The sequence below is a fragment of the Tauraco erythrolophus genome, chromosome 7, assembly GCF_009769465.1.
Source record: "Tauraco erythrolophus isolate bTauEry1 chromosome 7, bTauEry1.pri, whole genome shotgun sequence".
Classification (NCBI taxonomy): Eukaryota; Metazoa; Chordata; class Aves; order Musophagiformes; family Musophagidae; genus Tauraco; species Tauraco erythrolophus.
The window spans coordinates 25428975-25442324 of NC_141471.1; the positions used below are offsets into that span (position 1 = coordinate 25428975).

At 37.7% G+C, this 13350-nt stretch overlaps 1 protein-coding gene across 1 annotated transcript; it reads left to right on the forward strand.

The window, feature by feature from the left end:
- Positions 1-256: 256 nt before the first annotated feature.
- Positions 257-9509, forward strand: STEAP2 (STEAP2 metalloreductase). The gene is made up of 4 exons (XM_086614596.1): positions 257-748; positions 2445-2972; positions 4609-4773; positions 9225-9509. Exons 1-4 carry the CDS (start codon positions 257-259, stop codon positions 9507-9509), a joined length of 1470 nt encoding a protein of 489 aa, XP_086470722.1.
- The last annotated feature ends 3841 nt before the right edge of the window (positions 9510-13350 follow it).

The following is a 13350-nucleotide window of genomic DNA, read 5'->3' on the forward strand; positions in this document are numbered from 1 at the left end:
ATTATTGAAGTGCTTGAATTATTTTATGTTTCTTCTTGTATTCTATGATTGGTGACACATTGCAGGACAAAATTGATTAGCACATACTTTATTAAGGACAAAATATAGCATGAAACCTAGAACCACTATTTTAATCCCAGAGATGTTTATGGATTCTGATGTCTTGTAAAACTGTGGGGTGCTGCATTTTTCCTTTTATTGCTTTCTCCTTTTTTTTTCCCAGAAGAAATCATTATAGGTTTGGTGCCTTGGAAGTATGGAATCAATCTCTATGATGGGAAGTCCTAAGAACCTCAATGAAACTTTTCTACCAAACGTTGCCAATGGCATCAAGGATGCCAGTAAGGTCACAATAGGCATCATTGGAAGTGGAGACTTTGCTAAGTCATTGACAATTAGGCTTATCAGATGTGGCTACCATGTGGTCGTAGGAAGCAGAAATCCTAAACTTGCTGCCGAGTTTTTTCCCCATGTAGTTGATGTCACTCACCATGAAGATGCAGTAGCAAAAACAAACATCATTTTTGTAGCTATACACAGAGAACATTATTCCTCGTTGTGGGACCTCAAGCATTTACTCGCTGGTAAAATTCTCATTGATGTCAGCAATAATACAAGAGTAGACCAATATCCAGACTCCAATGCAGAGTATTTGGCATCGCTTTTCCCAGATTCTCTGATTGTCAAAGGATTCAATGTCATTTCAGCTTGGTCACTGCAGTTAGGACCAAAGGATGCCAGCAGACAGGTAAATATTATATTTGTATTAATTTAACGTGTTTGTAAGACAAAAATGACAGGAACTGAATGTAAGCAGCCAGAACTCATGGGATTCATCCTGCCTGACTTGATGTACCTAAAAATGTTGGGCCTTTAACTAAAGCTTTAGTAGCCAATAAAACTAGTAAGAGTCTAGTTCATCCACTGTACAACATAGAGAGTAAGTGGTCCAAATTGTCCCCAGGGATGCGTGTTTATCTTGAAAGATTGCAGAGGAAAAGTGGATGCTAGCTTAGACTAGACAGCTGACCTTTAGATGACTACAGACAGAGGAGAGGAGTTGAGTCTTAATGTCTCTTTTCTTAGGAAATAATGTTAATTTTTATCTTTATGCCTTATACAAGGACAGAGGCAGTATTTCCCAGTATATTTTAGTTTCAGTATTGTTTTACGTGGGGTGAATTATTGAAAGAGGTGCTGATCACAGGTCCTGATCCCAAGGCTCAAGAGTCAGCTGCCTAAAAATGCTTTCATTCAATGTAACAGCGAAGAATGAAAAGAATGAAAGAAATTATCTCGCTTTTAGAATACCCCGAGATCATAAATGTGAGGAAACAGAAGGAGGCACATATGTTTCTAAGTGATCATTCGTTTGATCTAGGACTGCTTGGGAACATCATGTTCAAATTCCTTCCCAGTATGTTTCCCAAATCCATCCTGCATATAGAAAAGGCAGCTTTATGTTTTTCCTGCTTTGCTGAAGTGATGTAAAGGATTTAAGCCTATGCAAGAATGCAGTCTGTCACAGTTTTCTGGACTCTTGAGAAACGCATGAGAAATGACTGGTGTAATGTGACTACTGGAGACTAAATTGAGTTTTCTGACACTTCAAGTAGATTTTAAGTTGAATGCAATTCATATAGAGTTAGCACAGTTTAAAAAATAATCTCACCGTACTATTTTTATCCCCATTCAGAATAGCACCGCACTGTAAGTAATTAACTTCTGTCAAAACCAATCATATTTACTCTAATGCAGATGATCAGCAAACAGCGTTGGGCGAACTATAGGTCACTGTAAATTTAAAAAGAACTTTAAAGTACTTTGTAGCAGTGCATTTCTTTCACTATGTAACAAACGTATTAGGAAGGAGTTATTGTTTGGATGCTAGTCTTTCTTTTCTGTTAAACATTCAATTTTTGTGGAAGTCCGGATTGTGAAATTAAGCTAAAATTGTTATATATGGAGAGGTACACGGGGATTCTCTGCTTTGCATTCTGTTTATGCTACAGCTGGTTTAGAGTCATTGTTCAAGATTCTTATGTTTTTGAGAGGCTTGTGATTTTCTGAAGTGCTTTTAGCCATAGTTTCAAGTTCAATCCAGTCCTGTAGACATTTCTGTGATGAGGGTTTGGCATGCAAATTACCAGGGCATCCCACAATCAGCTTATTATTAACTCGAAGAAAAAGCCAGTTTTCTTTTGGTTGCTCTGTTAATAAACCAGTGTGCATATTTTCACTTTGGCTGGATTTGTATATGGTTTTGTTCTTGTCCTGATGATATAAGCTGGGATAACAGTGTACGGTTTTAGCAGTAGTGCTGTGGTTTTGTCCTGAATGCCTTTGTTTTTTTTTGTCTTTGTTGTGGGTTTTGTTTGGTTTTTTTTTTTTACCTTTGATTCTCTTTCTCTGACTCCAGACAATTCACTTGACTTTCCCAACAGGTCTATATATGCAGTAACAATGTTCAGGCTCGCCATCAAGTTATTGAGCTTGCCCGCGAGCTCGGTTTCATTCCTATTGATTTGGGTGCGTTGTCGTCTTCAAGGGAGATTGAAAACTTACCTCTGCGACTGTTCACACTGTGGAAGGGGCCTGTAGTGATTGCCATTAGCCTGGCAACGTTTTTCTTCATCTACTCCTTCGTCAGAGATGTAATCCATCCGTACGTGAGGAATCAGCAGAGTGACTTTTACAAGATCCCCATTGAGATTGTGAACAAGACTCTCCCGATTGTTGCTATCACTTTACTTTCTCTAGTGTATTTATCAGGACTTATTGCAGCTGCTTATCAGCTTTGCTATGGTACTAAGTATCGGCGATTTCCTCCTTGGCTGGACAACTGGCTTCAGTGTCGAAAGCAGCTCGGTCTGCTCGGTTTTTTCTTTGCAACAGTGCATGTGGCATACAGCCTCTGCTTACCCATGAGGAGATCGGAGCGATACTTGTTCCTCAATATGGCATATCAACAGGTAAGCCAATCTTTAGTTCAGGAAGCCAAAAAAGCCTTGGCTGTGCGCATATGGTTCATGAATGCAATATACACATTTGCTTAATCTGTTCCACTGTTTTTAGCAGAAAAAGTTGTGGATTATTTTATGTATAGCCAGTGCTGAGTAAGAAGGGGGATTAAAAGAAACATCTGTGCATTGTGCTCACCTCGTGGGTCAAGCTGCAGTCAAGTTTGTGTGGTAGGAGGAATCAAGTATGTGTCCTACTTAAATCCCTGATACTAATATACACAAGGAGAATGTAGGGTAGACAGGATAAGAGCAATAGCAAGAAACTTCTGAGTTTCTGAGGTATGTTACTCTGTATGTGTACTTAACATATGAGGGAAGTATGTATATCATAAGTGCATTTACAGGTGTGAAAAAAATGTAAAGGTAGATACTGTAATAATGCCTACAGATACATCTATGTTTGCAAAATGAAAATGCCATTACTTTGTAACGTTTTGGACCAGTGGTAAAAATATTCATTAAAAATTCTGTGAATATCATCTCTTACAGGCAACAGAAATTGACTCACAGTTGCCGGGAGCAATTGGTCTTACATAACCCTGAAACAATCTCCGTCAAATTTTTCATCCTTTAGAAGAGGGTCTGATGCTCTTGTCTGTCAGTGAGGTGGCTTATTGTCACCTTTAAAGTAACGGAAAATCGGCATTACCAGAAAAGCAGCATTGTCATTCAGCACACAAAATCTGCAGGAAAGAGAGATGGGATGGAACAGAAAGAAAAGCAAACTAAGGAAATCAAATCAATTGGAACAAATTAACAGAGACTGGGTCCACAAATTCTAAAAGGGCTAGCATGAAAAACTGAACTTAAGAGAAAGGCAGAAAGAGCAAAACTATACAAGGCAGCAAGAAACTGTAATTGTTCACACTTAGTAAAGGACCCACTGATACTTTTACTAAGAAATTATCTTGGTTTTAATAATATTGTAAAACTCTCACTTGCTAATATTCCTTGTGAACCTCTTTCAAGACATGCCACATCACAATAATTCACCTGAAAGTGGAAAAATAATTGAATATCCAAGCCTCTTAATTGTCAAGGACCTGAGGTGTTTCTTTTTTCTGGTGGAGCTCTCCAACGGGAACAATCTTGGATGTATCTGATGTCAACAGTAAAAGAAGCAAAATAACTTGAACTCAGCATAGTTAGCTGAAGCAAAAACAGGAAATGAGGCTAAACTATTTCTAAATGTAACAAACTGAAAACAAATTGCAGGTTTACACAATTTGTGTTGTATAATGTAGGTTTTCGGGGTCCGAAGAACACAACTGCTTTTCTACAGTATATAGGAATGCACAGATTTATCTCTTTTTATAACATAATTGTTATAAATAGTATGTAATATTACATTTTCTTTTAACAAGTCATGTAAGTTTCTATGTTTAATATATTTTTAATCTAACAAGAGGCAGTACCAGCAGTAAGGAAATAGTTGTTTTTCTTCAAGACATGAGGAAACCTCTGAAGTATTTGACCTCATTTTATAGTTATCCTGTGACTGTAGAGTTTTACTCAGCAAAATAACTTCTGTTGATATTTTAAATATTCTGTAGAATAAAGTGCTTCCTTTCTGCTCTTTCATCAGGTTCATGCAAATGTTGAAAATTCTTGGAACGAGGAAGAAGTGTGGCGAATCGAAATGTATATCTCCTTTGGAATAATGAGTCTTGGATTGCTTTCTTTGCTGGCAGTAACTTCCATCCCTTCAGTAAACAGTGCCTTAAACTGGAGGGAGTTCAGTTTTATTCAGGTGTGTTGCTTTTTAAATAAGGGGATTTTATTGTTACCGAGAATTCCTTGAGGATGGTCATGATGATCAGCAGCAGCATGATAGTGATCACAGAAAAAAGCAGTTTGCAACATGATGAGTGCGCTTTTTTTTCCCCTTTCTCTGATGAGTGAATAAAAACAATGTATCTTTACTCAGCAGATGTATTGCTATGAAGACACATTAAGCATTTCATAGGATAGGAGTTTGCGTTTTACGCTCTTGGTCTTAAATAACCAACATAGCTAAGACCAAATGAGCTCTAATCTATTCCTCTTCCATTGTTACAATTTCTTGCTAAATTCAAATTAGGTAAATTTGGACAAACTCATTAAAGGCAACGAAACTGATGAAATACCACTGTATGCTGTATATAGATGCATACAACTTAAAATTGAAGACTTAATTTGTCCTGCAGGATTTTTATTGCATAGCCCTCTGACAGCCATGGTGTCACTGATTCAGTTTTGCTTCCCCTCCACTGTGTGAGGAAGTGATTTGCTCTCCTCCCTCAGGGAGGGAGAGCAAATAGAAGCTCCTGTGATCCAAGAGGAATGGGTCAAGGATCTGCTTCATCGGCTGGATACCCACAAGTCTATGGGGCCTGATGGTATCCACCCGAGAGTCCTGAGAGAGCTGGCGGATGTCTTTGCCAAATCCCTGTCCATTATCTTTGGGCAGTCTTGGCTCACTGGGGAAGTTCCGCTGGACTGGAGGCTGGTGGATGTTACCCCCATTTACAAAAAAGGGCAGAAGGAGGATTCAGGGACCTACAGGCCTGTCAGTCTGACCTCGGTGATGGGCAAAGTCATGGAACAGGTTATCTTGAGTGCTATTAATGAGCACATAAAGGTTAACCGGGTGATCAGGCCCAGTCAACATGGGTTTATGAAAGGCAGGTCTTGCCAATCAAACCTGATCACCTCCTATGATGGGGTGACCCGCCGGGCTGAGGAGGGAAGGGCTGTGGATGTAGTTTTCCTTGACCTCAGTAAAGCCTTTGATACAGTTTCTCATAGTGTTCTGGTGGAGAAACTGATAACTGCTGGCCTGGATAGGCACACCCTCCTTTGGGTTAAAAACTGGCTGGATGGCCGGGCCCAAAGAGTGGTGGTAAATGGGACTAAATCCAGCTGGTGGCCGGTCACCAGTGGGGTTCCCCAGGGCTCAGTGCTGGGTCCAGTTCTGTTTAACATCTTTATCAATGACCTGGATGAGGGGATTGAATGTACCCTCAGTAAATTTGCAGACGACACCAAGCTGGGAGGCTGTGTCGATCTGCTCGAGGCTAGGGAGGCCCTTCAGAGGGATTTGAACAGACTGGATCGTTGGGCTGAGGCCAATGGCATGAGCTTTAATAAGGCCAAGTGCAGAGTCCTTCACTTGGGGTATAAAAACCCCAAGCATCGCTATAGGCTCGGGGAAGAGTGGCTGGAGAGCTGCCTGGCGGAGAAGGACCTGGGGGTGTTGGTTGACTACTGGCTTGATATGAGCCATCAGTGTGCCCAGGTGGCCAAAAAGGCCAATGGGATACTGGCATGTATCAAGAATAGTGTAACCAGCAGGAGCAGGGAAGTGATCCTGCCCCTGTACTCGGCACTGGTGAGGCCGCACCTGGAATATTGTGTCCAGTTTTGGGCCCCTCGCTTTAAGAGAGATATTGAGCTCCTGGAGCGAGTCCAAAGAAGGGCGACTAAACTGGTCAAGGGGCTGGAAAATAAAACTTATGAGGAGCGGCTGAGGGAGTTGGGGCTGTTTAGCCTGGAGACGAGGAGGCTGAGGGGAGACCTGATTACAGCCTACAAATACTTGAGAAGGGATGGTGGGGAGGTAGGGGAAGGGCTCTTTACATTAGTGATGGGTGATAGAACAAGAGGAAATGGGTATAAGCTTAGTCAGGGGAGATTCAGGTTGGATGTTAGGAAGTATTTCTTCTCTGAAAGGGTTGTCAGCCACTGGAATAGGCTGCCCAGGGAGGTGGTTGAGTCCCCATCCCTGGATGTGTTTAAGAAAAGGGTGGATGATCTACTTGAGGATATGGTTTAATGGGGATTAGGGATGGTTGGACTGGATGATCTCTAAGGTCTTTTCCAACCTAGAAATCTATGAATCTATGATTAATAGAGCTCTCAACTGTGTTATTCCCATTAGCTGAAAATACCCATTAGTAAAATAGGAAGCTTTGTTTATTAAAAGCAGAGGCTTTTCCAGGTCCTGGAATGCCTTCTGCTGCTTGCCTTCCTCAGATAAATATCTATAACAGGTAGACCTAACCAGCATAAAATACTGAGAAATACAGGCTTTAATAAACATATTAATGTTTGCTTCCAAACAAAATTGCTGTTAGTTTTTGCTCTTAATCGAATTTTCTGGTGCAGATCTGCCCTGTCTAAACAAAGCACAGGCTGCAGAATGCTGAGTTGTGTGGAGGACTTCCTCTTTCTGGCTAAGCGATGTTATTACTGTCAAAAGTACAGCACAGAAATATGGCCGTTAAGGGCCTGGTAGAAGAAAATAGGACAGAAGCTCCTGTAGGGGTGTCTTTGTTGTCAGATTTTTAGATGAGTGGTTGAAATGATCCAGTACACACTAGCACACGCCCTACCAGCACTTCAAAGAAGCATATGGCAACTTTCCACAGGGAAAAAAAAACAACTTCATAGAGGTGCATCATATGTTTTTCTTGTCCTTGTGCTGTTAGTTCAAAATGTACTGATAAATATACTGATGTACTTAGTTTCCATTTTGGCCATTAGATAGAAAGACATACATACATAGATGTCTCAAAACTGTAGTTTTGGATGGAATTTAAATAGGCATTAAAATTAAAAAAAAAAAAAATGGGAAGAGTGTGTATAACACTTCCCTCCTGTTTCTTTTTCAATAGTTGTTATAGTTCTCATCAGTAGGCCTGATGAAGAAATAAGGGATATGGTGCCCTTTTCCCTGCTGGCAGTGATATAACAACAATGATTTCAAGACAGTCATACCAGCAAAATTCTGCAATAACATATTCAAACGTCAGGTTTGATAGGATTGTTTGCTGTCCAAATTTCTTACCAGAACTTCCGCTCACATAACTGAATATGCCATTTTCATATCCACAAGTGGTTGTCTGATTGGTCTGTTTCCTATGGCATATTTTGGGAGCAAATTGTTCTGTTTTAAAAAGGGGTGCAGCACATCTAAAACGTACCAATGTGGCTCTGAAACCATTGGCAAAACAATGCATAAATATTGGCAAGTTAAAAACATGGTATTGTTTTCTAGATATTAACAAAAGTATTTTCCTTTTCCTTTATCTGTGAATCCTTGCAGATGGTATTAGCTCAGACAGTCTCCTTCCCTAGAAACTGGTTAATCTTGAAGTAGAAAGAATTATTTTGTTCACTCACTATCATAGACCCTTAGGCTGCATTTTTCTTTGCCTCTCTGTTTACTGGAATTAAACCTAACTTTGGAAGCCAGTTACCTTTCTTCATATTAACTCTGTTTCAATGATTTTCTACAAATGTTTCCCAACCAAGTTAGTCACTACATGAGTTTTGGCCAAAAAGAGTTTTTCTTCATTTGCTTACCACCAGATTTCAAAGCACAGTAGTCTTTTTCCTTTTTTTTTACCATGGTTTGGGAAAGTCAAGGTTAATAACATTTAACACAAGTCTGCAGAGCAATAAAACTACAAGGTTCTTAAAAGTGCAGATTCATAGAAACGGTGAATGGCCCCTATTAGCATTACCTTCTGTGGCATGCTCTAGATGACATGATATGAGGTCCTCTGCAGGGTGCAGTGGGAACCTTCTACTTCACATTTCATTCAGCACTACCTGTGTATGATAAACTACATCATTGCCTTGTGCCGTTATACCCATTAACCAGCAGGCAACAGCTGATGGAGAAAGGTAGGGGATGGTTTACGCTAACTTCAGACAAGTGAGTGTAGGCCATCATGAGGAAGAAGCAAACCGCACCTCTCAGAGTGATAAAAATCTGGAGTGTTAGGCTCAGATTTCTTCCAGCAGAATTGCATTTATTCCATAATTACAAATCTTGGAAGTGATCTACCCTCATAGTTAAGAAACAGGGAACTTAGTTTTGAGTCACAACTGATGTTGTTCCAGTAACTTCACTGGATTTGTTCCTTATTCACCTATGTATCCTGAGATTACTTCCATTGCTTAGAATTTAGGCAAGCAGGATCTTCATTTCAGCTTTGACTAAGGCCTATAGATGCTAGCAGAGATATGTTGTAAATCAGCGTTCAGTTGAGTCCATAGTGAACTTAAAACCGCATATTGCTAATTTTAAATAGTGTATAGGTAAGAGATTTTTAACATGATGTCTAGTAGATATGTTAAAATAATGGGTTAGAGCTGTTGGATGAAGGACTAAGTACTGTTATCTCTTCTTTTTTCCGTTTTCTTTTTTCAAAGTCTACGCTTGGATACGTTGCTCTGCTCATAAGTACTTTCCATGTACTGATTTACGGATGGAAAAGAGCTTTTGAAGAAGAGTATTACAGATTTTACACACCACCAAATTTTGTTCTTGCCCTTGTTCTGCCTTCCATTGTAATTCTAGGTAAGATCATTTTACTTTTGCCGTGCGTGAGTAGGAAACTGAGAAGAATTCGAAGAGGATGGGAGAAAAGCCATGGTATAGAAGAAGCAAGTGGCTCTGTTCCACATCTCTCCCCGGAAAGGATAACTGTGATGTGATGATAGATTAATATTTGTTAGCACTGTTGTAGATGTTTGGGATTGGTTTTTTTGTCTTAAACTTGTATTTTTAGGAGTTTAGTTAAAGAATGAGTAAAGTCACTGTGCACTTGCTTGGCATATAGTACAAGCTCTCAACCAAACTATGAGAAATTTATAACTAGAAGACTAGTACATCAGATAACTACAAAAATATTTTGTTTTGAATTACAGAGGGCAGATGATTATGAAATCAGAATTTTTTTAATGCTCTTTTGCACAGTTATATTACAACAGTACTTTATTATAACCATGCTTTCCAGATATTTCTTTGACTTAGAGCGTATGTGTCAGAGTGCTGTTTATTAATACCACATTTTCTGGGCAGTGTTTCTTTTAATAAAAAGCACGCTTCTGGGTTAGTGAGTTTAGAATACAGAATAATAGAGTTAATAATTTAGGAAATAATCTGGTTTTGAAACAACTCAAATTAGTTCATAATGATATATTGCACATATACAGTATATTTATTTGTGTGTGGTCTTATACCATTCCATGATTTGAATATGCAAAACCAGTTTCAATTATAGTGTAATCATTCCTCTTGTAAGCAAATGTTATTGTACTAAGAGTCAGTTTTTGTTGTTTTTTTTTGCAAAGTATCACATAGGATTTTAGACCTTTGGCATCTCTTTATTTCTATACATCATATAATGAAAATTCAGAACAGTGTTACACATTCTATACATAGAAAGACTTGCAGATATGTGTGCAAGCAACTACGTTTTGATTTTAGAATGATTTCAAAATACCAGGAAAAATTAAAAAAAAAACCCCTGAGAAATCTGCAACAATAAAAATCCATTTTCACTGTGAAACTTCCAATATGTTGATAAAACAGGGAAGCATCACAATACTCATGTTCTATATGTTTCTACACTGGCATTTCAGTTATTACATATGAATTTCCCATAGTCTGTCTTAAATGCTTAGTATCTTTTTCTGCAAATCCGATCTTCTATTTTATATAAAAGTCTTACTTTTAGAACAAGCGTCTCTGGGATATGCCTGGATTTTTGAGAAACAAAATTACTATTCTTATACTTAAAAATGAATTTATCTCTAAAACTTGACGTTTGCATTTCCTGTGGGATTCAAAAGAATGTTCACAATTACTTGTTACTACTGCTTTGTCAGGTTCTACTCTTCTCTAACAAAATAGCCAAGCTCAACTCATACCTTCAGGCTGCTCCTGCTTAATTAGCAGAACCTTTATTTCAGTGAACCAATGTGTATTGGTCCTAATCTTCTATACTTGTATGAAATCATATTTTTCTTATCTATATTTGCACTGGTCAGGATCTCTGACTTTCTTACCTGAACCTTCACTTACTATGTATTACTTTGAAAGAATTTGTCATCAGAAATAGAGAGCACTTAAGCTTGAATTTATCCTTAAAAATCACTAGTCCTGTAAACCTCATTACTTGTTTGTAACGAAACCAACACCTCCACAGAACAAGAAGAAACTCTGCTCCCAGTTGCACCAACCTAAACCTAAACAGTTCACGTTAGTTGCTTTTAATTTCATTTCAAATTCAGAAAATCTACAACAATTTTATTTTCATTGTAGCATCTGTGTTCCCCGAATTTATACATCAAGCCTGTCTATATTCTGGGTTTGTTGTAAATCAAGAGGCGGTTCAACTTCCTTTCATTTTAAGCATTTCAAACCTAGAGATGAAAACTAAAATATTTGCATTATTTTTTCCAGAATTAAAGCATTTTTATATGTCTTCAAGCATCTTTTGTATTGAATGAGAGATTAGTGAATAATTTTTTTATCAACAAATTTGAGAATTTTTTTTTCAGTTCATGAATTTTCAGTTTCAAATAATTGGAAAATTCAATTTTATCCTCTTTTTTTAAGCTACAGGGGGAAGCAATTGGAAAGAGAAAAATTCATTTTATTTCACCATTTTTTGAAAAGTAAACAATAACAGCTATAACTGGTCAGACTAAGGTCTTTGATACTTGTCTCCAATAGATGACAAGTGGCAGATGCTTCCAAAAAGGTGTGTGTCCAGTGATTATCCTCCTGACATAACCTCTCAGCCTCTTGCAAATCAATAATTCAGGACTTATTTGAGGCAGGTGCTGCCTCTGGACTATTTTATTTAATAGCTACTTCCTCCAGAAATTTATCTTAACTTTTTTAGAAATTTGAAACTTTCCCAGTTTTTTATGGGAAAAGAAGGGAAAAGGTGGAAGAGGGAAAAAAATAGTTTAATAAATCTGTCGAATTAATTTAAAAAGTTTGCATTCTTTCCATTTTCCGAAAACAAGTCATTCAGGTTCACGGTATTAATTTTAATGTCCCTCCTCCACTATGCAGCTGTTTCAGTGATACTTGTGGTAATACACAAGTAAAATACTATTTTATCCAACATTCTAGACATTAAGTAAAAACCTGTCTTTGTTGGAGATAGACAGGAGCCTAAATTAGTAGGAATGAGATTTTCACACAAAAATGAAGAGCGAGTGACGATTACAACTTCTAACTTACTTTGCCTGTCTGTAAATACATTCCAATACAGAAAGCTGTGTATTCCTTGAAAGGTTTGCAGAATTACATGTATTGCATGCAATTTCTTGGCCTGTTGCCTATTCCGTTATTGCAGAGGGAAACCTCACAAACAAATAAAAATCAATTTAAGAAAATCTTGGAATATCCAAAGTCTTGGAGAATTTTAATGGGATAAATACTATGCTGCATTCTACCCCGTCCTGTGCATGAAACCCGATTAAAATCACTAGAATGGGATGGTATAACTGAGAGCAGAATTTCATACCTCTGACCAAATCAGGGGCAGAAACCATTACTGCTGACAATCTGATTACATTTCAAAATTAAATATGCTGCTATTATTTTATAGTAATTCTGCACTTCTGTAGAATAGGTAATTAACATTCATGTTCCCTACAGTTACCTAATTCGTTTGATGCAACAGTGATAATGTTGCAGAACTAAGACATTGTACTAATTGAAAATTGCTATCAAAGTCCATATGTATATATTGTACTGTAATGCAACCGCTGACAGTATATACAGAAATGTATTAGCCCTCTTTCCTATGCAAAAAGTTGTTTCATCATTAAATTTCTTCAAGAATGTTTAAACACTTAAATTTTGAACTGCCAAAGGTGTCTGGAGACAATAATGATGTGGTGTTCCTTTTTCCAAACTGCGTGTAGAAAATGAAAAATGTGGTTTTATTTTATAAGTTACTCGAAAGGTTGAAATACTGAAGGTACTAATAAATAGATTATATTCTTAGATCAAATATATGAAGAGGTTTTGTGAAATATTTGTGCTACAGAATGACGTATGGTTTCCCATTAGGCCATGCATTTACTTCTAACTGGAATAACAAGTTGACTTGTGATTTAATATTTTGTAGTGCTCTTTAAGGACCAGTTCACTTTAACAAGACACGATTGAGTCTGAAAGTAGAATGGCACTCATGCATTTACTGCGCATTATGTGTCACATCATGCGTGTGTTTAGTCACATAAGGAATCTTTATTCATGTGATCAAACACAGTGATTTCTATAGAACTCACATTAGGACTTCTCATCGGAAAAAGACCTGAGGCTAAAGGTTTAGTTTAGATTGCCTAAATATAACCAACTAAATTCATTTAGATGTCTTATTTACTTAGGAGAATAAATACATATTTTGAGGAATAGCCTGCTATAAAAATATTTTTGTGTAGCTTTATATGAATTGCTTACTGCCTAATGAAAAATGACAAAATAAGCTTCATTACTCTTCATTACTGTTCAGCTTAAAAAAAAAAA

Coding starts and splice junctions, on each gene's coding strand:
- STEAP2 (XM_086614596.1), top strand. CDS start 257: ATGGAATCAATCTCTATGATGGGAAGTCCTAAGAACCTCAATGAAACT. Junction 749..2,444: donor CAAAGGATGCCAGCAGACAG/GTAAATATTATA, acceptor CTTTCCCAACAG/GTCTATATATGCAGTAACAA. Junction 2,973..4,608: donor TCAATATGGCATATCAACAG/GTAAGCCAATCT, acceptor CTCTTTCATCAG/GTTCATGCAAATGTTGAAAA.